The sequence below is a fragment of the Salvelinus alpinus genome, chromosome 19 (genome assembly GCF_045679555.1).
Source record: "Salvelinus alpinus chromosome 19, SLU_Salpinus.1, whole genome shotgun sequence".
Classification (NCBI taxonomy): Eukaryota; Metazoa; Chordata; class Actinopteri; order Salmoniformes; family Salmonidae; genus Salvelinus; species Salvelinus alpinus.
Window position 1 is genome coordinate 31,110,027 of NC_092104.1, and position 27,641 is coordinate 31,137,667.

The 27,641-nt window shown below is 45.0% G+C and overlaps 1 protein-coding gene across 1 annotated transcript in view; it reads left to right on the top strand.

Annotated features, from left to right (window-relative positions):
* The window catches only part of gas2l1 (growth arrest-specific 2 like 1), a 52,727-nt gene that overhangs the window by 9,804 nt on the left and 15,282 nt on the right, over positions 1 to 27,641 (top strand). Inside the window, exons 3-4 of the mRNA XM_071352972.1 lie at positions 20,249 to 20,356; positions 23,536 to 23,632. Coding sequence (XP_071209073.1) covers positions 20,249 to 20,356; positions 23,536 to 23,632 — 205 coding nt within the window. The remainder of the gene's footprint in view (positions 1 to 20,248; positions 20,357 to 23,535; positions 23,633 to 27,641) is intronic.

The following is a 27,641-nucleotide window of genomic DNA, read 5'->3' on the forward strand; positions in this document are numbered from 1 at the left end:
ACAGAGGTAAAGAGGGAGTTTAACCAAAAGGGCTTTGTAGATGAATCAAATTGTATTGGTCACATGCGCCGAATACAACAGGAAAATAGAAAATAAATGTAACAAATAATTCAACCGCAGCAGTAAAATAATAAGTAAGGCTATATACAGGGGGTACCGGTACAGAGTCAATGTGCGGGGGCACCGGTTAATTTAGGTAATATGTACATGTAGAGTTAGTGACTGCATAGATTATAAACAGAGTAGCAGCAGTGTAAAAGAGGGGTCTCTGTAGCCCTTTGATTAGCTGTTCAGAAGTCTTATGGCTGGGGGTAGAAGATGTTTAGAAGCTTTTTGGACCTAGACTTAGCGCTCTGGTACTGCTTGTTGTGCGGTAGCAGAGAGAACAGTCCATGACTAGGGTGGCTGGAGTCTGACAATTTTTAGGGCCTTTCTCTGACACCGCCTGGTATAGAGGTCCTGGAAGGCAGGAAGCTTGGCCCCAGTGATGTACTGGGCCATACGCACTACCCTCTGTAGTGCCTTGCGGTCGGAGGCCGAGCAGTTGCCATACCAGGCAGTGATGCAGCCAGTCAGGATGCGCTCGATGGTGCAGCTGTAGAACATGTTAAGGATAAGAGGCCCCATGCCAAATCTTTTCAGTCTCCTGAGGGGGAATAGGCATTCTCGTGCCTTCTTCATACTGTCTTAGTGTGTTTGGACACATACAATGTAGCTTTCATGCTCATATAAAGTGAGGTACAATCTATTATTTGGTACAAGGTGCAATGGTGGGTGAGTGACTTGACATTTGTAATAAAGTGCAAGGATGCATGATAAACAGAGTCCGGTCTCTGTAAGATGGAGGAGGCTGTATGCATATACAACAAGTCACTATAATCAATTAAAGAGAAAAGTGTCCTGTACAGCCAGCTTCTTTCTAGCCATAAGCAGAAAGCAAGCCTTATTACAAAAATAACACCCCAATTTCAATTTAGGCTTCCTCACAAGATTATCCATATGAACTTTAAAGGACTTGTCATCCAACCATATACCTAGGTATTTGTAGGATGACACTTCAATGGATAAGCCGCCAGATGTGACCATGCTAACCTTCTTTGGCTGAGTGCTAGCTCTGGTAAAGGTCATGCATTTAGTTTTTTGTACATTCATACCAGTTTGAGACCATAAAGGGAGGCCTATAGTGACTGAAAAGCAGTCTGGTGCTCTTCAACAGCCTGAACCAGAGAAGGTGCACATGAATATATGACTGTATCATCTGCATATAGATGCAGCTTTGCTGGTTGCATCCCATTTCCCAAATCATGAATAACCATTGAGAACAACACAGGAGCTAAAATGGAACCCTGGGGCACACCTCTATTAATCTTAAGAACACTAGACTTGTGATTGTCAGTATATACACATTGTGTTCTGTCAGAAAGATAGTTCATAAACCAATTTACTGCCCCTTCACTGAGACCAATGTTACTGAGTCTAGCTAGCAACAATTCATGGTCAACTGAATCAAATGCCTTTGATAAATCAACAAACAGAGCAGCACAATGTTGCTTTTCATCAAGTGCATTTATGTAATCTTCCACTGCCATAGCTGCAGTTGTGGTGCTGTGCCACAATCTAAAGCCAGACTGAACCCTGCTCAGTATGTTATTTTCAGTTAAGACGTTTTCTAACTGTGAGTTCCCTAGGGATTCATAGACTTTGGCCAGGATAGGGTTTGGACATAGGACGATAGTTATTAGTATCTGAGGGATCTCCACCCTTTAGCAGTGGGAGAACATAAGCTGATTTCCAAATGCTGGGTATGGAATTGTTCAAGAGACTCAAGTTGAAAATGTGAACCATAGGTTCAGTAATAATACCAGCTGCAATCTTTAGGAGATAAGGATCCAAGTTGTCTGGACCTGCAGACTTTTTAGTGTCTATTACCTTTAGTGCTTTATAGACCTCAGCACAATACACAGCTAACTCCTGCTAGCTAACAACATGCTTCATGATCACGTTACGTTAGCATATCAATAATGAACGTTTACCACTCCCATACGAATATAAAGGTTCAGTAACGTTATCATGCAGTATCATTCATATTATAATATAGCTAGTCGACACCAGAGATGTTAGAGAAAGGAGATGATAGGAATCCCATTGGCAATAAATGGAGAAACATATTGTAACGACCCTGGGTAAATAAGCGCGGAAATCGACTCTGCCGCACGAGCATGCTTTTGCGGCACAGTCGATAGCGCGCCGGACCTCGGGCTAGAAGGTCGAGGGTTCGAGACCTGCTCCCTGCTGTTTCATTACATTGGTGTCGGAAGTGATCGGACCTTGCATCCACGACAGTGCGTGTGCTTGGCCGGTGAGCGCGTTCCTGTAAGACGTAGAGTCGCAAGCTAGCGCGAGGACGCGCTCTTTGAAAGGAGGGAGTAGTGTAACGACCCTGGGTTTATAAGCGCGGAAATCGACTCTGCCGCTTGAGCATGCTTTTGCGGCACAGTCGATAGCGCACCGGACCTCGGGCTAGGAGGTCGAGGGTTCGAGACCTGTTCCCTGCCTGTTTCATTACAATATAACCGCCCACCCAGCACTGTCGACCAGTCGCGTTGTCACGCGGTTGCTAAGCTAATCATCACGCAATCCCTTCTCAAACTCCGGGTATATGAGTTGATAAACCTGTCTATTTTTCTTTAAAGAATATAATGTCACGAGTCCAAGGTTATACGATAATACTGAGAAGTTAATTATCTCACAACTCTGAAAAGTTTTGTAATGTTGTACTTCTTAACAAAATGTATGCTGATGTTGGGTTTTTGAGCTAGCACCCAATTGACGTACATTCACTCGTTGAAAGAGCGCTCTCCTTGTCCCAGAATCACCCAGAATGCAACGTACGGCCCATTGATGACGCATGGGAAACATAAACATTGGGCGTATATACGATTCCAATGGTGTTTCCCATCCCCTCAAAATTATTTCTGGCTACATAGCTAGGTAACGTTAGCTAAACCAAATCATTTCTGCATCTTTCTCACATCAAATCAAGCTTTATTTTTACAGCACATTTCAGACATGGAATGCAACGCATTGTGCTTTACAAGAAAAACTATGAAAATAAAAGCTGAAATATTTACTACACAACAAACATAAGATTCTTTTTTTTTAAAGAAAATTTAAAAAAGAATGACAACTGAATGACTAAAAAGCACCCTAAGGAAATGCAAAGCTACAAGTATGTTTGAAGATCTCTTTTAAGAGAAAGTTTCGACCGGCTTGGGGCATAATAACTAAATGGCTGCCTCTCCATGCCTCTTGGTCCTAGGCTTTGGGATAGTTAAAATATCAGTGCTGGGCCTCCCGAGTGGAGCAGCGGTCTAAGGCATTGAGGCGTCACTACAGACCCGGGTTCGATCCCAGGCTGTGTCACAACCGGCCGTGGCCGGGGGTCCCATAGGTCGGCTCACAATTGGCCCAGCTAGGTCTGGGTTAGGGGAGGGTTTGGCCGGGGGGGCTTTACTTGTCTCATCACGCTCTAGCAACTCCTTGTGGCGGGCTGGGCGACTGCAGGCTGACTTCGGTCGTCAGTTGAACCATGTTTCCTCCGACACATTGGTGCAGCTGGCTTCCGGGTTAAGCGGGCAGGTTTTAAGAAGTGCGGTTTGGCGGGTCATGTCTCAGCCGCATGACTCGACCTTCGCCCGTTGGGGAGTTGCAGTGATGAGACAAAATCACAAAATTGGGGAGAAAAAATTGTTTTTTTTTTTAAATACAAAAACTCAATGCTAGAGGACCTGAGGGACCTACTGGGTACAGAACTTAAAAGTATGTTTGACATGTATTTGGGGTGCACAATCGTGGGTTGATTTTAAAAATCAATAGAATAATCTTTCAAATGTATTCTAAAACTCACAGGCAGCCAGTGCAGAGACATTAAAAGTGGTGTAATGTGTGCTCTCCGGCTGATCTTGGTCAGTGCTGGCTGTTAGCTGAATGCTGACATTTAGCTGAACCTTAGTTATCTCTTAGGCTTAACTACCTTAGAACAATCCAGGCTTCATTTTATCAATATTGCGACTGAAAATTATGATCATTCCCTGGGTAGTTGCTTCTTGCCTGGATGTGGACGTCAGTGGCTCAGTGCAGTCAAGCAAAACAAAACGGACGTGACAATTCTGTTTGTACACTTGTTTACACGGATATGCTTCTTAATAAAACGTATTTGAAACGAGCCATTACACTTCCTTATTATCATGGCATTTAATTATTATTCAGGTTATTACTTAATCAACATATGAAGAAAGGCCAAATTGGAGAGGATCTGTCGCATTTTCGTATTGACACAACATTAATGGGTCAATATAAAAATGCACTATACAGTACCAGTCAAAGGTTTGGACACACCTACTCATTCCAAGGTTTTTCTTTATTTAGACTATTTTTTACATTGTAAAATAATAGTGAAGACATCACAACTATGAAATAACACATGGAATCATGTAGTAACCAAAAAAGTGTTAAACAAATCAAAATATGTTTTATATTTGAAATTCTTCAAAGTAGCCACCCTTTGCCTTGCTGACAGCTTTCAATACCCTTGGCATTCTCTCAATCAGCTTCATGAGGTAGTCACCTGGAATGCATTTCAATTAACAGGTGTGCCTTGTGGAATTTCTTTCCTTAATGCGTTTGAGCCAGTCAGCTGTGTTGTGACAAGGTAGGGGTAGAATACAGAAGATAGCCCTATTCGGTAAAAGACCAAGTATATATTATGGCAAGAACAGCTTAAATAAGCAAAGAGAAACGACAGTCCATCATTACTTTAAGACATGAAGGTCAGTCAATCCGGAAAATTGTAAGAACTTTGAAAGTTTCTCCAAGTGCAGTCGCAAAAACCATCAAGTGCTGTGATGAAACTGGCTCTCATAGGGCCGCCACTGGAAAGGAAGACCCAGAGTTACCTTTGCTGCAGAGGATAAGTTTATTGAGTGGCGCAGCGGTCTATGGCACTGCATCTCCTTGCAAGAGGTGTCACTACAGTCCCTGGTTCGAATCCAGTCTGTGTCACATCTGGCCGTGATTGGGAGTCCCATAGGGCTGCGCACAATTGAACCAGCGTGGTCCGGGTTTGGCCGGGGGTAGGCCGTCATTGTAAATAAGAATTTGTTCTTAACTGACTTGCCTAGTTAAATAACATAAATGAATACAAATTAGAGTTACCATCCTCAGAAATCGTCAATTAACTACACCTCAGATTGCACCTCACAGAGTTCAAGTAAATGACACATCTCAACATCAACTGTTCAGAAGAGACTGTGTGAATCAGGCCTTCATGGTCGAATTTCTGAAAATAAACCACTACTAAAGGACACCAATAAGAAGAGACTTACTTGGGCAAAGAAACACGAGCAATGGACATTAGACCGCTGGGAATCTGTCTGATGAGTCCAAATTTGCGATTTTTGGTTCCAACTGCCATGTAAGATGCAGAGTAGGTGAATGGATGATCTCCGCATGTGTTTCCTACTGTGAAGCATGGAGGTGTGATGATGTGGGGGTGCTTTGCTGGTGACACTATCTGTAATTTATTTAGAATTCAAGGCATGCTTAACCAGCATGGTTACCACAGCATTCTGCAGTGATACGCCATCCCACCTGGTTTGCGCTTAGTGGGACTATCATTTGTTTTTTAACAGGACAATGACCCAAAACACACGTCCAAGCTGTGTAACGACTATTTGACCAAGAAGGAAAGTGAAAAGCAGAGTGAAGGAAAAGCAGCTAACAAGTGCTCAGCATATGTGGGAACTCCTTCAAGACTGTTGGAAAAGTATTCCATGTAACTACCTCATGAAGCTGGTTGAGAGACTGCAAAGCTGTCATCAAGGGAAAGAGTGGCTACTTTGAAGAATCTCGAATATAAATATATGTTGATTTGTTTGACACTTTTTTTGTTACTACATGATTCCATATGTGTTATTTCATAATTTTGATGTCTTCACTATTATTCTACAATGTAGAAAATAGTAAAAATAAAGAAAACCCCTTGAATGAGTAGGTGTGTCCAAACTTTTGACTGGTGCTGTATATACAAAAGTGCATCTGGAAGCAATGTCAGCACAATAACTGTTTGTCGGGAGCTTCATGAAATTAGTTTCCTTTGCCAAGCAGCCCCACACAAGCCTAAGATCACCATGCGTAATGCCAAGCGTCGGCTGGAGTGGTGTAAAGCTCGCCGCCATTGGACTCTGGAGCAGTAGAAAAGCATTCTCTGGAGTGTTTATTCAGGCTTCACCATCTGGCAGTCCGACGGACGAATCAGGTTTTGGCGAATGCCAGGAGAATGCTACCTGCCCGAATGCATAGTGCCAACTGTCAAGTTTGGTGGACGAGGAATAATGGTCTGGGGCTGTTTTTCATGATCCGGGCTAGGCCCCGGATGGGGTGGGGCTGACGGACAGCCGGCTGAGACCGGACCAGAGACTGATGGAGGCAGAGAGATGGGACGAGGCCAACTCTGAGAAACAGAGCTGTGAGGAGGAGGAGAGAGGCAGAGGCCACAGATGCATTGGACAACGGTAAGACACACAGAGAAAGTGGGCAAGGTGGAGAGAAAGGTAAAGGGAGAGTTGATAAAGAAAAAGACTGATAGAAAGGGGCTGGGTGGAGAAGTGGGGAGAGAGGACACTTCAGACATTCCAGAAGTAGGGCTGGATTGATTGAGCGATTTCTATAAAGGTATTTTTTCAGTCACATAACTTTGAATCATTCCTCCAGGTCCCATGACCTTTATGTAAATGATTATGAGAATAACAGTATTACCTGGAGTGAGCCTCAGGGCAAATGGAGGGGTAATGACAGATCAAGTAGAGGAAAAGAACAGATTCGGATTGAAGTGAAGAGCTACTGGAGGCTACCAGGGGGAGATTGTAGAGAGGACACAACAGACACTTCTAATCCTGGTAACATTGTTAAAGTCCAACACTCTGTGTAGCACTGTGACCTATTGTAGGCTGTATTTGATGTACCCATGACACGTCTCTCTTTTCCTCCCTCTGTTGATGGTCAGAGTGTGATTATGATGACTCTGGTGAGTGGGGGTGGCCTTGCGTCCCCCTGTTGTGCATCACCCTCCCCCACCCCCATATTTTTTGTGTTGACCCTCCCATTTGTGGTGGGAAAAGTACCCAATTTTCATACTTAGGTAAAAGTAAAGATACACTATATATACAAAGTATGTGGACACCCCTTCAAATTTGTGGATTTGGCTATTTCAGCCACACCGTTGCTGACAGGCTATTTCAGCCACATCATGTGCAATGCCAAGTGTCTGCTGGAGTGGTGTAAAGCTCGCCGCCACTGGACTCTGGAGCAGTGGAAATGTGTTGTCTGGAGTGTTGAATCACGCTTCACCATCTGGCAGTCCGATGGACAAGTCTGGGTTTGGTCTGGGGCTGTTTTTCATGGTTCGGGCTAGGCCCCTTAGTTCCAGTGAGGGGAGATCTTAACGCTACGGAATACAATGACATTCTAGACAGTTTGGGGAAGGCCCTTTCCTGTTTCAGCGTCACTGATAAATAGGCTATGGACATGTTGCATGTATTTGTTTCTATTTTAATGATCGTCATTTTCGTCTTTGTATTATAGCATAGCTGTCCCCATCAGGAATAATGGGACCTATGTCATCCAAAAAGTTCAAATTTGGACTCATCTGTCCATAGAACATTCTTCTAAGAGTCTTGATGATAATCCAGGTCCTTCCAGGTGCTTTTTGGCAAACTTGTGTCAACTTTTTGGATGACATTGATCCCATTATGTCTGGTGAAAACCAAACACTGCATTCCACCGTAAGAACCTCATACCAACGGTCAAGCATGGTGGTGGTAATGTGATGGTTTAGGGATGTAAAGTAAAGAATATTTTTGTTGTTGTTTGTAAACTCAGGTTCCCTTTATCTAATATTAGGTTTTGGTTGAAGAGCTGATAACGTTCAGTATCAAAATATGCAAAAATAGAGAAAATCAGAAAGGGGCAAATCCTTTTCACGGCACTGTACACGGGGTACCAGTACCGAGTCGATGTGCAGGGGTACAAGGTAATTGAAGTAGATGCTGTATGTATATATAGATAGGGATAAAGTGACTAGGCAATAGGATAGATGTTGAAAGTAACAGCAGCGCATTTGATGAGTCAAAAGAGTTAGTGCAAAAAGGGTCAAATCAGATAACCAATAGCTACCCAGGCTAACTATTTAACTATCTATTTAGCAGTCTTATGGCTTGGGGATAGAAGCTGTTCAGGGTCCTGTTGGTTCCAGACTTGGTACATCGGTCCCGCTTGCCGTGCGGTAGCAAAGGGAACAGTCTATGACTTGGGTGGCTGGAGTCTTTGACAATTGTTAGGGTCTTTCTCTGACACCACCTGGTATAGAGGTCCTGGATGGCAGGGAGCTAGGCACCAGTGATGTGCTGGGCCTCACGCACTCTGTAGCACCTTGCAGTTAGATGCCAAGCGGTTGCCATACCAAGCAGTGATGCAGCTAGTCAATATGCTTTCAATGGTGCAGCTTTAGAACTTTTTGAGGATCTGAGAGCCCATGACAAATCTTTTCAGCCTCCTAAGGGGGAAGAGGCGTTGTCGTGTCCTCTTTACGACTGTGTTGGTGTGTGTGTGTGTGTGGACCATGATAATTCCTTAGTGATGTGGACCATGATAATTCCTTAGTGATGTGGACCATGATAATTCCTTAGTGATGTGGACACCGAGGAACTTGAAGCTCTCGACCTGCTCCACTACAGCCCTGTCGATATGGATGGAGGCGTGCTCGGCCCTCCGTTTCCTGTAGTCCACTATCAGCTCCTTTGTCTTGCTGACATTGAGGGAGAGGTTGTTGTCCTGGCACCACACTGCCAGGTCTCTGACCTCAGTGTAGACTGTCTCATTGGTGATCAGGCCTAACACTATCGTGTCGTCTGCAAACATAATGATGGTGTTGGAGTCATGCACGTACACGCAATCGTGGGTGAACTGGGAGTACAGGAGGGGACTAAGAAGGCACCTCTGAGGGGCCCCTGTGTTAGCGTGGGGGATTTGTTGTTGGCTAGCCCATAGTACCTGGGGACGGCCCATCAATAAGTCCAGGATCCAGTTGTAGATGGAGATTTTTAATCCCAGGTCCTTAGTTTAGTGATTAGCTTGGAGGGCACTATGGCGTTGACCGCTGAGCAGTAGTCAATGAACAGCATTCTCACGTATGTGTTCCTTTTGTCCAGGTGGGAAAGGGCAGTGTGGAGTGCAATAGATATTCCGTCTGTGGATCTGTTGGAATGGTATGCGAATTGGAGTGGGTCCAGGGTGTCTGGGATGATGATGATGTGAGCCATGACCAGTCTTTCAAAGCATTTCATTGCTTCAGATGTGAGTGCTACAGGGCGATAGTCCATTTAGATAGGTTACGTTGGCATTCTTGGGCACAGGGACTATGGTGGTCTGCTTGAAACATTTAGGTATTACAGACTGGGTCAGGGAGAGGTTGAAAATGTCAGTGAAGACACTTGCCAGCTGGTCAGCGCATGCTCGCAGTACACGTCCTGGCAATCCATCTGGCCCTGCGGCCTTGTGAATGTTAACCTGTTTAAAGGTCTTACTCACATCGGCTACGGAGAGCGTGATCACACAGTCGTCCAGACTAGCTGGTGCTCTCATGCATGGTTCAGTGTTGCTAGCCTCGAAGCAGACATTGACGGTATTTAGCTCGTCTGGTAGGCTTGCGTCACTGGACAGCTCAGTGCTGGGTTTCCCGTTGTAATCCATGATAGTTTGCTAGCCCTGCCACATCCGACGAGCATCAGAGCCGGTGTAGTAGGATTTGATCTTGGTCCTGTATTGACGCTTTGCCTGTTTGATGGTTTGTCGGAGGGTATAGCAGAATTTCTCATAAGCATCCGGATTAGTGTCCCGCTCCTTGAAAGCTGCAGCTCTATCCTTTAGCTCAGTGCGGATGTTGTCTGTTTTCCATGGCTTCTGGTTGGGATATTTATATATGGTCAATATTGTCAATGCACTTATTAATGAAGCTGGTGACTGATGTGGTAAACTCCTCAATGCCATGGGCTGAATCCCGGAACATGTTCCAGTCCAGTCTGCGAAATAGTCCTGTAGCTTAGCAACCGCTTAATCGGACCACTTCCATATTGAGCGCTTCACTGGTACTTCCTGTTTGAGTTTATGCTTGTAAGCAGGAATCCGGAAGATGGAGTTATGGTCATATTTGCCAAGTCGAGGGTGAGGGAGAGGTTTGTAGGCGTCTCTGTGTGTGGGGTAAAGGTGATCTAGAGTTTTCACCTCTTGTTGCACAGGTGCCATGCTGGTAGAAATGAGGTAAAACGGATTTCAGTTTTCCTGCATTAAGTCACTGGCCACTATGAGCGCTGCCTCTGGGTGAGCATTTTCTTGTTTGCTTATGGACCTATACAGCACGTTGAGTGCGGTTTTACTGCCAATATCGGTTTCTGGTGGTAAACAGACAGCTACGAAAAATATAGATGAAACGCTCTTGGTAAATAGTATAGAATCATGAGGTATTCTAACTCAGGTGAGAAGAACCTCAAGATTTGCTTAATATTAGCGATCACGCACCAACTGTTGTTAACAAAGAGACACCCCCCCCCCCGAGCTACGGTTTTGTTCTGTCTGCTGATATATAGAAAAAACGGAGTTATATTTAAGCCACGACTGAGAAACAGGATGTTACAGTTTTTCAGATCACACTGTCATGCCCTGACCTTAGAGAGATGTTTTATTTCTCTATTTGGTTAGGTCAGGGTGTGATGTGGGGTGGGCATTCTATGTTTTTTGTTTCTATGTTTTGGCCGGGTATGGTTCTCAATCAGGGACAGCTGTCTATCGTTGTCTCTGATTAGGAATCATACTTAGGCAGCCTGTTTTGCCACCTTAGGTTGTGGGATGTTGGTTTTTGTTAGCTCTGAGAAGCCTTCAGAACGTGACGTTCGTTATTCTTTTGTTGTTTTGTTTGAGTGTTCTGTGTAAATAAAGTATCATGAACACGTACCACGCTGCACCTTGGTCCACTTCTTCCGATGGGCGTTACACACGTTGATTGGATAGTCTCGAACGGAGCTCATCCAGTTTATTCTCTAGTGATTGCACGTTCGCCAATTGAACGGATGGTAGAGGCTATTTATCCACTTTAATACATGCATTAACAGAAATTAATGTAACCAAATGGAAGGGATTGACAGTAAATAGCCTGTTTTTCAAAAGGTAGGCTACCACATGGGCATTCATAAAATTGCATTGTGGGCTGACAGTATAGCCTAGGCTATGCATTCTACTTTGCAGGGATAGGAGGATGCCATTTTTTGTTGTTGTCTTGCCTAGGGTGGCATATCGACCAGGACAGGGCCTGATCAGTGTTGATTAGTCTATAAATTAAGAAAAGATTCAGTATCAAGTTATACCATGCCAGGTTGGAGAGGATTGGGGCATTGTCCATTTGACACAACATTGGCCTCAGAGCCATAACAACCTTGTCGACTGCTGTTGAATAATTAATGAATAGTCCAAACTTTTTTAAATACCTATTTATTTATTTACTAGCAAGCATTGAAAAAGTGTATTTGTATAAAAGAAAGTTCACACATTAATTTTTTGCTGAAGTGCCATAGCCTATAGCGCTCTACACCCCTGCACATCTAGCAGATTAGAACCTGCATCAAAGAACACTTTTAAATTTGTATTTCTTTATTTAACTAGGCAAGTCAGTTTAAGAACAAATTCTTATTTTCAATGATGGCCTAGGAACAGTGGGTTAACTGCCTTGTTCAGGGGCAGAACGACAGATTTGTACCTCGTCAGCTCGGGGATTTTGCAATTTTTCGGTTACTGGTCCAACGCTCTAACCACTAGGCTACGCTGCCGCCACTTTGAAGAGGAGATGTAGAACGTTTAATAGACAGATTAAGTTAGCTAAACAATTTCTTATAATCATTTAGTAAACACTCCCACTAATAGGTAAATTTAATCTACATGAAAAGAAAGTTAATAAAATAAATATCCTAAAATGAATGTAGGGCTATTTAAACGGTTTTGACAGTTATTTTATTTTCATAACTGTCAGTTACACAGTTATTCAATTACCGTCACAGGCCTACCTACAGTGTGTTGTTCTCTCAGCTGTGGGCTTGGAAAGCACACAGGCCCTGGAGTTAGTGGCCTACATAGAACTCTAATACAGGCTCATATACAATAACACATACATAACATACTTGGCCGCTAATGCACTTACACAGCCATTAAAACTGTCCCTGCGTAAATCAAATTAGCATAATAAAAAAATGACCGTCAAAATCTGAATATAGAAATCTGTTTTTGGCATGGGCTGCATCTCAATCCACCGCATGTGCCGATGTCAGCCTTCCGCATCTGCGGTGGAAGGTGGCAGAGCTACATCGATGTTTGTCAGACCAGGCGACATCTTGAAAATTGGTCTTCTCATGAAAACGTTGGTAGTTTCCCAACGGTTTAGACTACAAAATAATATGACCCCTCTATGGAAACATCACCAACATGATGGTGTTTTGCTCTACGACCCCCAGCGTCACGAGACTGAAGTCGGTACAGCCGATCTGCCAACTTCTGTCTGCAGCGTCCATCGATAGTAGGCTACATGTCATTTGTTTTGTTCTCGGACACCCACAAGACTCATCTGAAGGTAGCCCGGTACCAGTAAAAAAAAATATGAGAGTATATATGGAAGTAGTTTAGTGCCCTTAGACCTTAGGGGTGCACATTCACTTACTACATTCAGGTTTTACACACACATACTGACACATACATTTTGCTGGCCAGCATGCACCCTCAAGGACAATAATGGCAGACGCTGGGAGCTCTGCCTGTGTTCTAAAAGGAAGCCTTTCTGCTTCTTCCCCCCCCCCCCCCCCTCTCTCTCGTTGTTTCCACAAAATTGTTTGTGTCTACTCCTCACCCTCAGGCTTAAACACTCGGCCTCTGGTTTATTTCATAAACGCACAACGGCCCCCCACAGCCCCCATCCCCCAACTTCTTCCCTTGGAGACGATAAGGCAACAAACAGTATGATTTGTTGGTGGCAGGGGAGAGGAGAAGGGAAGAGACTGCCAGTGATGCCAATGCTGTAATCTATGGCGGTCATCTCACACTGAGATGGTCTGATGGGCCCTGATGGTCTGGGAGTAGACACAGGAAGAGGAGCAGGCACTGGGGGGGAGGGGGCTGCTGTATGACCACTTATGGTATAGTTCATGCATTCAGAAAACAAGGAGAAACACAACAACAGATAGTATGCCTGGAGTGTCTTTACTGTACACTCTGCTCCACCCGACTAATGAATTTTACACACAGGGAAAGATAGAGGGAGGGTGAGAAAGAGAGGAAAAGTAGGTCATCATGGCTTGCAGTGTGTCAGGCTCATGGGCTTTGCTGGGAGAGCATGTCTCTGTTTCTGTTTGCAGCGTCACCCACACACACACACTTCTTGGGATAGTTTTCTATATGAGATCAGTGTGCAGACTGACTGGGCCCGAAGTGTTTTATCATTTTATGGTGATTTATTAGTTCAGCTGACTCTTATACAGAACAGACCTCTGTCTCTTCTGCTCTCCATCATGTGACAGGACACAGACCAAAGGGCTGACTTCACAGATTGGTGTTGGTTATATGTCAATATTGTAGTGTCTAGCTACATTTACAGTTGAAACTGTGTACTTGTGCACGTGCTTAACATTCATGTGTGTTTTTGTTTGGGTGAGTAGTCTTGTTTTAAGGCACCTCCCCCAGCTGAGCCTTGCCTGGAGTCTCAGGTGTAGACTGGCAGAATCACGAATCACTGTCTATTGCCTGTCACTCGTATAACATTGGCTGAAAACAGACAACAGTCTAGTCTGATGATAAAATAGTAAAGCACTGTTCCATAGTAAGGTATGGACTGAGATTAGAGTGGTCTGGCTCCTCGATGGTGATCAGAACAACTAACCAGTTCAAGCATCCCTCCTTTATTTGATTTTGAACTGGAAATTACTCCAACCCTGTTTCTGAAATTGTCAGTTTCTCCTAAAGTCAGATACACATTCCTATTTCTGCACAAGGAATAAACAAGGAATAAACATGTTTCTGTTTGAATTGTAAAGAGTCCAGTTACATACAGTGATACTAGGTCTGTCACTGTGTCCTCTGCATGGCAATGTGATGTGTTAAGATGGAGGCAGTGCAGTGTTGTTATCACGGCTGGTTTCAACCCCTCCCCCAGACACTTGTTTTTTATTTTGTCACACAGCGCTAAGCAGAAGGGCTGGCATGTGGTCAAAAGATAGGTTTTTTTGGGAAACCTATCTTGAAATTCTAGGTAGGCCGTCCCCCTTAAGCAACGTTACTAATACAATTCACCTTACTAAAATACAGAGCTGTTTATTGTTGTGAGTGATCGCTTTTATAAAGGTTGCAGCATCAACCAAGAAGCTAAATAAATCTAATTATAATTGTACACTTCATTTCTAAGTAACAGCGTTGCCATTCTTTCCATAGTCCCAAACGAAATGTTCTTGGTTTTAGTTTACATTTTTAGTCCCTGTTCTCACCATCCTCAGCTGGTCTACTCTCTTGGTGTAGCATACAGTAAGGAATAGTGTTCTTACAAGTACCCACATCAAATCAAACTTTATTTGTCACATGCGCCGAGTACAACAAGTGTAGACTTTACCGTGAAATGCTTACTTACAAGCCCTTAACCAACAGTGCAGTTCAAGAAGAAGAAAATATTTACCAAGTAGACTAAAATAAAAAGTAATAATAAAAAGTAACACAATTAGAATAACAATAACGAGGCTATATACAGGGGGCACCGGTACCGAGTCAGTGTGCGGGGGTACAGGCTAGTTGAGGTAATCTGCACATTTAGGTGGGGGCGAAGTGGCTATGCATAGGTAACAAACAAACAGCGAGTAGCAGCAGTGTACAAAAGGGAGGGGGGGTCAATGTCAATTGTCCGGTGGCGATTTTATGAATTGTTCAGCAGTCTAATGGCTTGGGGTTAGAAGCTGTTGAGGAGCCTTTTGGTGTACATGATCACTCCAACAGTGCTGCTTCCCTCAGGGTATTGGTTCAACAGCACACTTTCGTCACCGTAAACACAAACATTTGGTTATTCCTTTCTATTTAGATGAGCACATTTTTTCTTAACCTGTCCAGCATAAATTAGGCTCAATTGGAGAAAAATGGCTGGCTGAGAAGGCCAATTAAATGTACTTTGATTGCACCCACAACTGTTTGTCTTTTGAGGAAAGTGGATTGCATAAGAAGATATGGTTTCTGTGTCCAGTGTTTTTAGTCCAGAGTTACGTGAGAGGCTAAAAGAGTAATCCTCCCTGAAATTCCAAATATGCTCCTCCCTGCCAAGAACCCCCTGTGGCCTAGATTCAACTCGAAGAAGATTCCATTACTCATCTGATTGTATGGTTTGTGTTGGGACGTGTCCAGTCATTTCTAGAGACCCCCAGCAGGAAGCAGATTAACACAATGTCCCCCCTGTTCCTCTTTTTTATGTCATTTATTAGAGAGCTGCTCATTATGTTAGATAATCTATTCACTCTCTTCCATTTCCACAAGGATTTTATCTTTCTGGGACAGAAATCAAACCCTGAAAATGCCTGGAACGTAAAATCCCATGGTGTAAAGTGTTACATCACTCAGTTGGATTGTTGTAGAGGCTGGGACACAGTCATCACAGTCATCCCTTTATTGAACATAAAAACAAGCAAAAGCAGATTAGCACGTCTGTGGTCATTCACAATGTACCAAACTACTGCAAAGCTTTGTGGCTAAAGGAACAATCAATTACTCTTATTTCAAAACTCAGCTAGACAGTCATTAACTGTCAAAGTTCCTTTCACATGCCAATAACTGCTACATTCCAAACTGTTGAAAATATCACCTGAAGAGTGAACTTTGACATACACAAATCACTCTCTCACCCCCACTCCCATTTCCTCTGTGTCCCAATTACGTATGTCAATGGTGTGTCTCCGGGGATTGGACGAGCCTCACTCCTCACCTTATCTCCTCCATGGCCTACCTTGTGCTTTCCTCCGTCCCTATGTAGGACAGGAAGGAATGCAATAAATAGTCGATTACTTCAATCTCTGTTGGAGGCGGAGTATCAGAAACCACAGATATGGTGTGTGGACTCAATTATCAAAGGAGGGAAAATATATCCTGCAAATACTCCCTGTTCGAAGGCAAACCAGGGAACACTAATTAATCTGAATTTCACAACACTTTCTCTAGTTGTTCATGACTGAACAAAGCAGATTGTTGTGTTTACGTAACATCCCTCCAGATACATGAGCATTCTCCAGCTTGAGATGATTACAGAATTCCTTCATAGTATAGGGGTGTACTGTGGGGCTGTCTGATTCTTGCTGCAGATGTAGGGCATTGGTTTTCTCCCTTTCTCTCTCTCTCTTTTTCTCTCTCTTTTTTTTCTCTTTCTCTCTTTTTCTCTCTCTCTTTCCATAATTCATCTCCATAATTCATCCACTAGCTCTCACACATCACTCCAGTTCCATTTCCACATGCTTCCTGTGTGACCTTGTGGCCCCTAGCACGGTTCAATATCTTACACTTTTGTGTGTATACAGTGTGTGTGTTTTAGACAGTTGACAGTTGAAAGGCTTCTTAAAGTACGGGTAAGCTGCAGGGGCCACCTTAAAGAACGGGTTAGCTGCAGGGGCCGCCTTAAAGAACGGGTTAGCTGCTAGGGCCGCCTTAAAGAACGGGTTAGCTGCTGGGGCCTTCTTAAAGAACGGTTTAGCTGTTGGGGCCGCCTTAAAGAACGGGTTAGCTGCAGGGGCTGTGGCTTGAGGGTCATCAAGATCTAGCCTAGCAAAGGCCGGACGTAGGACAGTGCGTAGTGAGGCAGAGCTTTCTTCTGACTCTGTGTGATCAGAGCCTCGGAATGACTCCTCTGACCCATCTTTAGCGTTCAGACTGAATGGGTCCACAACACTGGTTGGTACCTCCTTCGCCATGTTGGGTGTGTCACCATCCTGGTCACTAAAGTGCCGGTTGGCTGCCTGAGTGGAGAGCAGGTCATCATCACGGCTATCTGAGTCCTCTGTTGCGTCCCCCATGTCTGAAGGAAGTGCTAGAGGGCCCCGACTCAGAGGGCTTGAAGGAACGCAAAAGCGTTTTTAGCTGCTCTATCTGAGAGGATAAGGAATCGACCTTCACAAGTGAAGCTCTTGTGTTTTTACCAGGGGGGCGCCATCGGCTTTGTGGGTTTTCCCTCTTTCAGTGGACCAGGGTGGGTCCTGGCAAATAACGTCTGACGCTGGTAAATTATATTTGAAAACCAGGCCCTCAACTCTGGCTCGCCGCGCTTCCCTCACCTTCACAGGCAGGATGGCGCAGTTAATGCAGGGGTCAGAAAGGCCTCACGCAGGTGGCCAACACCTAGGCAGGGGGGGCATAGGTCATGACCGTCTTCTACTTGTAGTTCAGCTTCACAAGAGGAGCAGCAATGCACGCCCAGCATCATGGTGATGCTGTGTTCTCTCAGCTCAGAATGTGAAGAAAATGTATAAAACAAATAAATATAAAATATTTCTTATGCTAATTACGGATTCATCAAATTAACTAATATAATAGTAACCGGAGACTGTATAAAACAGCTACCACAATACACAGTAAGGGTAGAGAGCTACAATAGTCTGGTGGGAGCTGTACAGCACCCACAAAATGATTTTGGGTGAGCCTAGCTATGACCACAGGGCTGGAGCAGGAGAGATATCATGCGTTCTGCCTACAACAAAATCTCTTCCGTAGTTTGTTTTGTTTCGGTATGTTGCATTGAATTGTATTAGTAAAGGGAAACGTTGATAGTGTTAACTAACAGGGAAAACTCTAGAAAGTTGAGTGAAGTTCAATCTCTTGCTTCTTTCCATGGGCTGATATTTCTTCTGCGCTCTGCGTGGCAATCCTGGGGAGCTGCGCAGCAGTCTCTGGGCTACTGCACACCCACGCATGCACACAGTTTAGAGGGAACACAGTTTAGGGGGAACACTGTTTAGAGGGAACACAGTTTAGGGGGAACACAGTTTAGAGGGAACACAGTTTAGAGGGAACACAGTTTAGGGGGAACACTGTTTAGAGGGAACACAGTTTAGGGGGAACACAGTTTAGAGGGAACACAGTTTAGGGGGAACACAGTTTAGGGGGAACACTGTTTAGAGGGAACACTGTTTAGAGGGAACACTGTTTAGAGGGAACACTGTTTAGAGGGAACACAGTTTAGAGGGAACACTGTTTAGAGGGAACACTGTTTAGAGGGAACACAGTTTAGAGGGAACACAGTTTAGGGGGAACACTGTTTAGAGGGAACACAGTTTAGGGGGAACACTGTTTAGGGGGAACACAGTTTAGAGGGAACACAGTTTAGGGGGAACACAGTTTAGGGGGAACACAGTTTAGGGGGAACACTGTTTAGAGGGAACACTGTTTAGAGGGAACACAGTTTAGAGGGAACACAGTTTAGAGGGAACACTGTTTAGGGGGAACACAGTTTAGGGGGAACACAGTTTAGAGGGAACACAGTTTAGGGGGAACACAGTTTAGGGGGAACACTGTTTAGAGGGAACACAGTTTAGAGGGAACACTGTTTAGAGGGAACACTGTTTAGCGGGAACACTGTTTAGGGGGAACACTGTTTAGGGGGAACACAGTTTAGAGGGAACACAGTTTAGGGGGAACACTGTTTAGAGGGAACACAGTTTAGGGGGAACACAGTTTAGAGGGAACACTGTTTAGGGGGAACACTGTTTAGGGGGAACACTGTTTAGGGGGAACACAGTTTAGGGGGAACACTGTTTAGAGGGAACACAGTTTAGGGGGAACACTGTTTAGAGGGAACATTGCCTGCAACATTGATACAGCCTCCAGCTAAATATATACTGTACATGGATGGTACACTGTCTTCTTCAATCGATACCTGACAGTCTCACATTTCATCTATTTTGATCTAATTCAATCTCTCTTCATCTGATTTATGTTCTTAATGTGCTTCATTCCTTGGGAGACTACTGAGAGCCTTTCCCTTGTTTCACTGTGTTTGTGTTTGTACTGTACATGTGCTTTCTCTGCATTGTTGGGCCCGTAAGTAGTCCACACCTGTTGTTTATGAAGCATGTGACGAATAACATTTGATTTAATTGATTTGCTGCTGTATATACAGTACATATGGAGTACAGGAGTCCCTGTTTCTTTGTCCTTGCTCAGCTCGCCTATTTTTGTCCTCTGTGATGTTTGTCTCTCTTTCTCTCAGTCGACAAGTGTGCACACGCCTTTGTCTGAGAGAGCTGCCAAGAATATCATCAAAGCTGGCCAATCCCAGGCGAGAGAGAGAGCCCGCACAACACAGGCCTCTCTCGCCCCACCCTAGAGTTCTGTCTGACTCCAATGTGCTAAATAAGCACCCCCAACTGCACAGTACAGTACCGGAGCGTGTCTCTCTCTCAACCCACAGACTCAAATTAACGTCATCCCTCTGGCTTTAGTTAGGGCCTCTCCTTATTGCTGCAGTCCGGAGGTCTTCACAGCAGTGTATGTGTGTTTGTGCGTATGCGTGCTGTAATGTTTATTTGTGTGTCTTTTATTACTTTTTGCACTGCAGCAATGAGCTGGACTAAGCGTTCCAGGCAGATGAGGCAATAATTGGTGAGGCAGGGAGAGATGGGCCCTCCATTACACAGGTACTCAGAGGGACCTCTGCTCTGCTTGAAGCTAAGACACACACAGACAGCCAGGGCTAGCCATGTCTCACCCTAATGTAATATAATCACTGTACTGTTGACACACACTCACACTCACACACTCACACACTCACACACACACACACACACACACACACACACACACACACACACACACACACACACACACACACACACACACACACACACACACACACACACACACACACACACACACACACACACACAGAGAGAGAGAACTCAGGACCAGAGGGGATTTTGTCATGGATATGAGTAAGCATGATGTCATAGGAAGAGTTGAAATGAAGAAGACGGAAGGTTGAACAGAGAATGAACAGTTTATGCCTGTTGTTCCTTTCTGTAGCTGTGTGAATGTGCAGTGTCATGTTTCGTAGGCTGTGGGTGGTAACCAGGGTTCTGTTATGTCTCTGTAGGTGCGGGAGATCCTGGGCCGCTGCTCCTGCCCTGCCCAGTTCCCCATGACCAAGGTGTCTGAAGGGAAATACAAAGTGGGAGACTCCAGCGCTCTGATCTTCATACGGGTATGAACCGACCATCAACATCAACCCCATCCACTAAACCAGACCATAAGAATAGGCAACAATCAGCCTTGAGTGTAGTGTGTGTGTCTATGTGCGCGTGCATGCGTGAGTATGTCTTAAACCTGTGGATGCATTAGTAACCAGGTTAACCATTGCACCTTTACACAGTCCAAGAGTCCATAGATAGGTTCTTTGTCTTTTTCACAGCTCATGGACGTGACTTTGGATTACTCTAATATCACTTAGATTGCATTGCAGTTTTATAGTAGGCTACAGTTAATATTTTGGATAAATGCAAATATTATGCCCAGGAGAAATTAGATTGTCAAATGTTCATATGCTGCTGTTGTGATGACTGCTTACACAGTATTACAATGGAGGCATGCAGTGTGTATATTTAGCTAAATTTGTTGCTGCAAGGAAAACCAGAACAGGGTCAAACAAACAAACTATTCTGTAGATATAATCAATGTCCCCTGAACTACAGTATGTACAGTGATCTCACTCTCCCCAGTCCAGGCTGCATATTGTTTATAATCTGAACTGATCTGACCTATTCCCAGTCCACTGCTCTGCCTCTTGGTACCTCCCTACTGGCTGGCCCAGACCTCCCAACTCCCATACACGCTGGCCCAGCGTGACACAAATAGAGTTTTGGGTCATTTCCTGTACGGGCCATTATCTGTCCTGCTCTGCTGCTTGCTTCTGCTAGGCTGTGTGCCTCAGTCTGGGCTCTGCCCGGTGTCGCCACTGCAACTTTATCTTGCCCTCCGGGCCTCTGCCTGCAGGTAGGCTCCCTGCCAGATAGATCGATTCTGTTTCTTACTTCCCATGTACCTCCGCCCAATTAATGGACTCAACGGATGCCAGTCCAAATCGTATGCATTTCCAGGATGTCTGCCTTACTTCCCAATGCTCTCAAAATGTCCACTCTTCTTTTGAGCAGCTCAAACTTTCCCCGAGTTTAAAATGGCTAGTCATGTAGGTCCGTTAGTGTGTATGTTCGGATCTGTGGTATGCTTTTACACCTCAGTGAGATGTTTCTGTTAAAAGTTTCTTAAAGATTGGATGACTGACTGTGTGTTTGGCTGTATGGTATGTAGTGGAGTGCCAGTTTTAGTAGGGTCTTACTTGTATAGTATGTTATAGTGTAGTGGCTATTTTGGAAGCAGATAACGTAGAAGTGTTAACTTTAGTGCCGTGGCTTTGTTGGAAGCAAATAAAGTGTTAAAACTAAAGTGTAGTGGCTTTTGAAGCAGGTAAAGTGTTAAACTTAAGTGTTGTAGTTGCAGTGTGTTCGAAGCGTGTCACACATCTTAGTGTAAAGCCTGTCTGGAGATTGTATGTAGGAGTCATTTCTCTGTCAGATTACCCCCCCCCCCCCCCCCTGCACTGTCTCCGCATTCTCCTCCACTCACTGAGGAGGACAGTGATTATACATATCCCCCAGCAGCCACTAGTGCAGCCCAGCCAACACGCTTCCATATTTTTCTTCAGGGAGGAAGCTAGCCTGCTGGCTGCCACCATCAAAGCCAACAGGCCTCATTCAGCTGCCAAAGCCTGACTAAGAGTGCAGGCTAGAGGATGAGGTGTAGGAGAGAGGGAGGAAGTGAGGGGATAAAGGGGGGATAAATAAATGGAGGAGAGTGACTGGGGCGGACTCCCCCAGGGAGGTCGCCCATGTTCAAGGGAAGCGTGCTTGGGGTTGTAGTACAGTGTCAGCTGGCCATGAGCTTAAAACTTCAAGCCTGATTTGGGAGGGAATTGGTTTACTCCACCCCCATCGTGATTACAAGGAGTCTCTGTTTGCCGTTGACATAGAAACAGGGGTTGGCTCTATGGAGTTGTGGAGTGTGGGATACCCCATCACTGATGGAGTGGCTGCTGGGGCAGAGGGCTGGGGCATCACTGGTTCCAGGGAATCAACTCATCCTTATCATGGTACTCACAGCACAGAGGCTGGGTCAGGCATAGTGGGACACCACTAGTGGACCAGACAATAGACAATAGGCCAACAGTTTACCATCACATAGCCTCTCTGGGAACAAGACCAAAAGTTTCAGGAGTAGAGTGGCAGCAGTAAAGGACTAGAGCTAGAAAAGAAGAAGGAAGGCAGAGGACAGCTGTTTTGCAGACAGGCAGTGTGTTGTGTTGGCGGTGTGGTGGGCATGTTGAAGAGCAGCAAAGGACAGGTGGTAGATGTCCTGAGTCAGTGTGGGAGGCCTTGCATGGCCACGTGATTTAGTGCAGTATGGCTCCCCGCAATATCCAGCTCACCCAGAGCACCCTCATGGCACTGCCTGGCCTGGCCACAGAGACACGGGCCCAGCCCCTGAATGAAACATGTGGCTGGCAGCAGTGACTACACAATCCAGAGAGGAGGCAGGCTGGCGAGGTTGCATCCACAGGACTTTCACATCAAGCTAAATATACAGCCTCTCTCTCCCTGCTGTGAGGAATGCATCTGCCTGCAGGGGAAAGAGAGAGACAGAGAGAAAAAGACTCTGTCTGGGCTTCATACTCTGGGTCTGTTTGCCTCAATGAACAACCCCCTCTCCTCTCTTCTCCTCTCCCCCTCTCTTCTCTCGCTCAACCCCCTCTCCTCTCTTCTAGCTGAAATTGTAGAAGAGAGGAGGGGCAGGATGAGTTGTTACCATGCTAATTCACCCCCCCTCTCTAAAAGCATGGTTACGCCAGCTGAGAGGAGGAGAAAAGGAGTGTCTTTCATAGCAGTGTGCGTCTTTATTCTTCTCCCCTCTCTTTTTAATTGTGTGTTGGCATGGCGATGAAATGTGGGAGGAGGCGGAGGCATGGGCACTGGCAGGGGTGCATCTGATGGGAGTGTTATGTCATTTTGGGGGAAGGGGGAGGGACTCCAGGCCAAGCACTCAGCATTCTGCCCCACTTGTCGGATTTACATATCTATTGACTTGATCTGCAGTCTGTGTGGTATCGCACCGTGTCACTGGGTTTAAACATCACTTTAGTTTTTTTAAACATTGTGTGTGCGTGAGCGGTTGTGTGTGTGTGTGTACGCAGGGTTTGGTTTTGTACGTGTGTGCTAAGCTTCATAGTATATAGCCTCCTGCTAGTCTTCATTATGAGAGTGAACTTGTGAATTGATGCCATGTTTGTCAGGGTTGTAACCTTGTCTCCTTTCTCTCTCTCTCTCTCCTCAGGTCCTTCGTACTCATGTGATGGTGCGTGTGGGTGGGGGATGGGACACATTAGAACACTATCTGGACAAGCATGACCCCTGCCGCTGTGCCGCCTTCGGTGAGGTCACCTCTACCAAAACAACCAGCCCTTTACCCTTTATAGTCACTGAGTTGTATTGTATTATATTGTACTGTATTGTATCTAATTCTGGTCAGTCTGCACGGTTCACAATTGTTTTACAATTGTATCCATTTGAACCGCTTATCTGATACAACTCAGGTCAGGAGTTGTACAGCTCACACTGTGGTACCATAGTGTTACCACAAAGTTACCATAGTGTTACCACAAAGTTACCATGGTGTTACCATAGTGTTACCACAGTGCTACCACAGTCTTACCATAGTGTTACATTGTGTTACAACAGTGCTACCATAGTGTTACAACAGTGCTACCATAGTGTTACAACAGTGCTACCATAGTGTTACAACAGTGCTACCATAGTGTTACAACAGTGCTACCATAGTGTTACAACAGTGTTACCATAGTGTTACCACAGTGCTACCACAGTCTTACCATAGTGTTACATTGTGTTACAATGTTAGGACGAAATATGCTGTACAATTCATCTCAACTACAGTAGCAGAATCCATTTCAGTCTCCATTTACACCCGTTCTCAGATTTACAAAACAAATAAAATAATCTCCTTGCATCTTACATAAAATAGAGTCTCCATATTATTTAGCTATTTACACATAGAATATTTACATTACAGCTTTATCGTACAGTGTTAGTGTTAGAGTAGTGCTAACATAGTGTTACCACATTGCTACCATAGTGGTATTGGTATTTTATTCGGATCCCCATTAGCTGTTTTTGAAACCAGGTTTGCTGTTCATTTGAGCAATATGAGATGGAAGGGAGTTCCATACAATAATGGCTTTATATAATACTGTACTGATTCTTGAATTTGTTCTTGATTTGGTGACTGTGAAAGACCCCTGGTGGCTTGTTTGGTGGGGTAAGTGTGTGTGTCAGTGCTGTAAGTTGAGTGTACAAACAATTTGGAATTTTCAACACATTAATGTTTCTTATAAAAATAAGTGATGCAGTCAGTCTCTCCTTTACCCTTAGCCAAGAGAGATTTATATTAACTCTCTGATTACAATGAAGAGCAAGACGTGCCACTCTGTTCTGGGCCAGCTGCAGCTTAACTAGGTCTTTCTTTGCAGCACTTGGCGCACAGCTTCAGGATAGTCCTCGTTGAAGAAGATGTATGTTCCTCTCAAGTTCTTGGCTCTTTCCAGAACAGCTACCTTGTCCTTGAACCTCAGGAACTTGACCACTATCGGCCTGGGCCTGTCAACTAGGCCAGTGGTGGTTTTTCCAGTCCTGTGGGCGTGCTCCACATCAATCTTCCTGTGGTCCATCTTCAGTTGCTCCGAAATAATTTCCCTCCCTTTGTCCTCAGACTCCGTCCAGGTCTCATGCGGAGATTCTGCAATTCCGTCCAAAACAATTTTGTTCTGCCTTGTTTGTGCCTTGAGATAATCTGATTTCTCCGTCATTGTTATCATGGATTCACATACAGAACTGATGTCCTCTCTCAATGACTTACAGATTGCTGTCATCTTGCCGTTCTCCTGTTTAAACTCATCGAGCTGACCCTGGGAGAACTGCAAGCTGTTCTTCAGGTCCATTCTTTTATTAGTTGACTCCACCAGTATTTGGACACAATTTTCTTGTTGTAACAGCTGCTTGTAGAACTATTTCTGTTCATTTAAATGATCCTTCACCTGTTGTCCTCAACGGTACTCCCACCAGCCTTGGTCTTTGTCATGGTAGCAATGTAGGCTACGCTGTTACACCTTGCAGTTCCAGACAGGGCAGGTCGCAGGGAAGATGGAAACAGAAACAAACAGCAGGGATCTAGACAGAAACAACCCCGGGACAATCCGCGGTCCCAGCCACAAACTGTGGCTGGGACCGCCACAGTTTGCTAACTGTGTCACGGGCTGCGTTCAAGCCCTCAAGGAAACCCTGCTAGCGTGTAAGGCAGCTAACAGTGGCAGCTAGGCTAGCTGCTACGCCAAGCAGCTCACCAGACCCTTGATCGGCAGGAACCCTAGACAAATAGCAGCGGTCCCAGCAACTGATGCCAACCGCATCACAGGATCCAAACTCAAAAGGTAGCTAGCTAGTAACCAAAGCTTGTAACCAAACTAGTGCTACCACAGGTACAACCCCAAATCCGTAAACACAGGCACCCTCATAGATATCATCCTAACCAACCTGCCCTCTAAATACACCTCTATCTCAGCGATCACTGCCTTATTGCTTGCGTCCGTAATGGGTCTGCGGTCAAACGACCACCCCTCATCACTGTCAAATGCTCCCTAAAACACTTCAGCGAGTGTTTTCAACGATACCTGGCCCGGGTATCCTGGAAGGATATTGACCTCATACCGTCAGTAGAAGATGCCTGGTTATTCTTTAAAAGGGCTTTCCTCACCATCTTAAATAAGCATGCCCCATTCAAAAAATTTAGAACCAGGAACAGATATAGCCCCTGGTTCACCCCAGACCTGACTGCCCTTGACCAGCACAAAAACATCCTGTGGCGATCTGCATTAGAATTGAATAGCCCTCGCGATATACAACTTTTCAGGGAAGTTAGGAACCAATATACACAGGCATTTAGGAAAGCAAAGGCTAGCTTTTTCAAACAGAAATTTGCATCCTGCAGCACAAACTCCAAAATGTTCTGGGACACTGTAAAGTCTATGGAGAATAAGAGCACCTCATCCCAGCTGCCCACTGCACTGAGGCTAGGAAACACTGTCACCACTGATAAATCTACGATAATAGAGAATTTCAATAAGCATTTTTCTACGGCTGGCCATGCTTTCCACCTGGCCACCCCTACCCCGGTCAACAGCCCTGCACCACCCACAGCAACTTGCCCAAGCCTCCCCCATTTCTCCTTCACCCAAATCCAGATAGCTGATGTTCTGAAAGAGCTGCAAAATCTGGACCCTCTCTTTCTAAAATTATCCACCGAAATTGTTGCAACTCCCATTACTAGCTTGTTCAACCTCTCTTTCGTATCGTCTGAGATCCCCAAAGATGGGAAAGCTGCTGCGGTCATCCCCTGTTCAAAGGGGGAGACACTCTAGACCAAAACTGCTACAGACCTATATCTATCCTACCCTGCCTTTCGAAGGTCTTCGAAGCCAAGATAACAAACAGATCACCGACCAGTTCGAATCCCACCGTACCTTCTCCGCTATGCAATCTGCTTTCCGAGCTGGTCATAGGTGCACCTCAGTCACGCACAAGGTCCTAAACGATATCATAACCTCCATCGATAAGAGACAATACTGTGCAGCCTTATTCATCGACCTGGCCAAGGCTTTCGACTGTCAATCACCACATTCTTATCGGCAGACTCAACAGCCTTGGTTTCTCAAATGACTGCCTCGCCTGGTTCACCAACTACTTCTCAGACAGAGTTCAGTGTGTCAAATCGGAGGGCCTGTTGTCTGGAACTCTGGCAGTCTCTATGGGGGTGCCACAGGGTTCAATTCTCGGGCCGACTCTTTTCTCTGCATACGTCAATGATGTCACTCTTGCTGCTGGTGATTCTCTGATCCACCTCTACGCAGACGATACCATTCTGTATACTTCTGGCCCTTCTTTGGACACTGTTAACTAACCTCCAGACAAGCTTCAATGCCATACAACTCTCCTTCCGTGGCCTCCAACTGCTCTTAAATGCAAGTAAAACTAAATGCATGCTCTTCAACCGATTGCTGCCAGCACCTGCCCGCCCGTCCAGCATTACTACTCTGGACGGTTCGGAATTAGAATATGTGGACATCTACAAATACCTAGGTGTCTGGTTAGATTGTAAACTCTCCTTCCAGACTCACATTAAACATCTCCAATCCAAAATTAAGTCTAGAATCGGCTTCCTATTTCCCAACAAAGCATCCTTCACTCATGCTGCCAAACATACCCTCGTAAAACTGACTATCCTTCGGCGATGTCATTTACAAAATAGTCTCCAACACTCTACTCAGAAAATTGGATGCAGTCTATCACAGTGCCATCCATTTCGTCACCAAA